At 30.8% G+C, this 3771-nt stretch overlaps 1 protein-coding gene across 1 annotated transcript in view; it reads left to right on the top strand.

Annotated features, from left to right (window-relative positions):
- The window catches only part of LOC107758180 (R3H domain-containing protein 2-like), an 86738-nt gene that overhangs the window by 55938 nt on the left and 27029 nt on the right, over positions 1 to 3771 (top strand). The window contains exon 12 of the mRNA XM_016575854.1: positions 541 to 572. Within this exon, the coding sequence (XP_016431340.1) occupies positions 541 to 572 (32 nt within the window). The remainder of the gene's footprint in view (positions 1 to 540; positions 573 to 3771) is intronic.

A 3771-nucleotide genomic window follows, 5' to 3' on the forward strand; every position in this document is an offset into this window, starting at 1 on the left:
AGGTTGAAGCGAATTACAAGGATGTTCACAGTGGGCCGTGTTTACGCTTATCTCGCATCATAAAAGCAGATGTGCAAGTACATTTAACCTCTTACATTACTCAGCCGAACGCACAAGCGCTCTTCTTCGTGAGCATTTGAGTGTGTGGTTAAAAACTATCCTAGAGCGCCATCTGCTGTTAAAAACTAAGCTCAGAATCGATTCCAGAGAGAATCACGATGCATTCGGGAAATCTCAGAATCGATCCACGAAACGCGATGCATCGATTTATTGTCCCAGCTTTACAAAAAAAGCACAATAACACTATAGACAGCTCTGCAGGATCCTTAAATTCAATCAGAATTCATGAAACCATGTTTAAACTTGCTAATTTTTCTCCTAGGTCAGTGCAAAAAATTAATACGTCAGAATGCACAATAAATGTCTTAGTGATTCGTTTTAATTGCAGAAGTTGTTTTTATTGTACTGTTTTATTTTATTCTGCTCTGTTGTTGTTTTTATACTTTGTAAATGTTCATACCTTTTAATTTTTCGTTACAGTCCTCACAGAATGGATACATCATTGATAACAGGTAAGACACAAACCTGCTGTAACTGATCTCCACTGCTAGTTAATGCACAGCTTTACGTCTATAGTTTAATCCAGTTGTGTTTTACAAATGTGAAATTCATCCAAAAATCACTGGTTTGGGTTTAAAGACAAAACATGTGCATGATTAGATATTAAGGAAATCATTATATTTATTTTAAATTGAGTTTTATTTTGTTTGTTGTAAAATGTGATGCTATCACAGTACCATAGTACAATCACAGTACTTCTTTGTAAGGCAAGGACTTTTTTTCTGCTAACTATTTTAACTATTTTTATCAGTTTTTTTGTTTGTAATTTTCTTTAGCTTTTATTATTTATTATTTCATTAAGTTGTCTTTATGAAACAGCTCAGTGCTGGAAAACGGTGTTATAATTTTAAAAGTTTGTTCAACTAATTATTTTAAATCTCTATTTTAAATCAATATTTTTATTATTTTAAGTTTTTGCGAATTGCTGATCTAGCTAATGCTGGAATACAGTGTTACAATTTAACATATATTAATGTTCAAGTATCAATTTGATTTGTTCAACTGTTTTCAATGTCTATTTTTAGCAAGATTTCTATTATTTATTTCATTGTTATCTTTACAAAAAAGCTGAATGCTAGAAAATACTTAGAATTGAACAATTTAATGTTTTTTTAACTAATGATTTATGGCTATGATTATGCTTATGATGATTATTTATTATTTTACGTTTTTTTTTTTTTAAAGCTCTGACGTATCTAATGCTGGAATACAGTTTTACAATGTAACAATTTAACGTTCAACTCTTAACTAATTTAAATATCAGTTTTTAATAAGATTTCTATTGTTTTATTTTTATATATATAAAAAGCTGTGAATTAACAATTTAATGTTCAACTCATTTTAATTGATGATTTCACAGCTAGCACAACTCATTCTCGTCAAAAACCCTTCATCTATGTATCTGTCTGTAGATAATGTAACCTCAGTGACACGTTTAAATCAAAACATTAGTGATGAATACATCACACGAAAACAAATGCAAAGCGTGAAACGCACATGATGATCAGTCCGAATCACAGCAGTCTTTCCTTTAGTACTGTAATGATGTAGAATGAGTGTGCTTTTCATGTGTGGGTCCCGACACACACACACACACACACACACACATACACACACTCTCTCTCACACACACACACATTATCTCTCTCTCTCTCACACAAACACTTATTGTAATTAGTAAAATATATTTAATTGTCACTTATACATTTAATTAATATATTTTAATGTAATTAATAATAATTGTAGCACTAGATACAATTAATAATTTAATTGTAATAACTAAAATAATAATAATTATTGTTAACGTTTACCATTCTTTTAAAAAACTAAACTATTTAGGTTTATAAATTGTATATGTTTTTTATAATATATATGTATATTAATTAAAATAGAATTAATACTTTTAATTGTTTTTATACATTAAAATCTATCTATCTATCTATCTATCTATCTTAAACATTTATTTAAGATAAAAATAAATAAAAATTAAGTATTAATGGGTTGTAATCAGGGCTTGAAAACGGAAAAATCGGTTCAAAAATCAATCAGTTCACTCCGAGCAGAATCGATATTTTAACGTTTCTGTTCCTGCGTTCCTCTGTATTATTACCATTCCGAAACCGGTTTGAGTAGAAGAAATACTGGTTAATAACGTTATTTTTTTTAAACAAATTTTTTTTTTGCCTATAATAATAATAATAATAAAGTATAGCGTTTTCTTTACTCAAAAAGAAAAAAAAACTGGAAGAGATCTGCGATCTTAATCCGCTGCGCTTAGTCACAGACAATAAAGCATCATCTTTTCTAGATTTTGGACAAATGTAGGCTACTAAACAAAACAAAAAATCTATTAACACTTTAAAGACATTAAAGTATTTTTTAAGATATTTAAAAATGTTTGCTGCATTGTTAAAAAACGTTTTGAGAGTGAAAAAAAGTCACGTATAGGCTCACGTAGCATTTTATAGCCCTATTACATTCAGAAATAATGTAGGCTTAAATGCCGGTAAAGCAAAATGTTTACAAACATTATAAACACAGTTAGTTTCTCTCCACAACAAATCCTCTAAAGTTAAGGCTATGCGTTTAGGCTATAAAAACGTCAATCCAAAAACAAATTAATTTAAGGTGAAAATGATGCCTACCCCTCTCATTCGGCACAAATCCACATGTTTCCGTATTCGCGACATATCTGAATGCTAAAATATGATTTATTATAGGCTAGGCTTTGTACGTTCATCGACGTAAAACATCATCCTTTACATCGGCTATATCAGCACAGTGAGGCGGTGCTCGCTGAATGCAACAGATTGTACAACGGAGCAGTGTAACTTTTTATTTGTTTCTTTAACTGTATTTTATTTTGATAATGAACAGGCTGCAATGTCGCAAAATATGTTGTGTCTGTGTGCGTGTGAGGCGCCGGCGCGATATCATGCCAACGCTGGTTGGTTATACAGATAGAAGCAAGACTTCATTTAAAACTGTCAAGCTTTTGCAAAATAAAGAAAACTACTTTCTGCCATCTCGCTTTCCTTTCCGAGAACTTTGAAACACGTCACAGTGAACCGTAACTCAGCACACTTTTTTCTTTCGTTTTGTTAATCTGTCAATGATTTAAGTGAAATATATTTTGTGTGTGCCTATATATTCCTTTTTATGTAAGCCTATAGTTTTATGCTGTTTTCTCCGTTCACATAAGCGATGCAGGTTTACACTATCCTCGGATAAACTCTAACGCCGGTGCATTGCCATTTAATTCGTTATTGGTTGATAGCAAATTTCTAAATGGAACGATAAAATAACGTTATTAACTGGTTAATGGCCAATTCAAATTTTCGATTCTGTTCGGAACTATAAAATTTGATTTCGTTTCTGTTTCCGGTTTTCGTTTTCGTTCCTTGAACTGGGTCCAGAGCCCAGGTTGTAATATATGACCCTGGAGCACAAAACCAGTCTTAAGTCGCTGGGGTATATTTGTAGCAATAGCCAAAAATACATTGTAAGGGTCAAAATTATTGAATTTTCTTTTGTCAAAAATCATTAGGATATTAAGTAAAGATCATGTTCCATAAAGATATTTAGTAAATTTCCTACTGTAAATATATTAAAACTTAAATTTTGATTAGTAATATGCATTGCTAAAAACTT

Source organism: Sinocyclocheilus rhinocerous, unplaced genomic scaffold (genome assembly GCF_001515625.1).
Source record: "Sinocyclocheilus rhinocerous isolate Xijiao unplaced genomic scaffold, SAMN03320098_v1.1 scaffold203, whole genome shotgun sequence".
NCBI classification, from domain to species: domain Eukaryota; kingdom Metazoa; phylum Chordata; class Actinopteri; order Cypriniformes; family Cyprinidae; genus Sinocyclocheilus; species Sinocyclocheilus rhinocerous.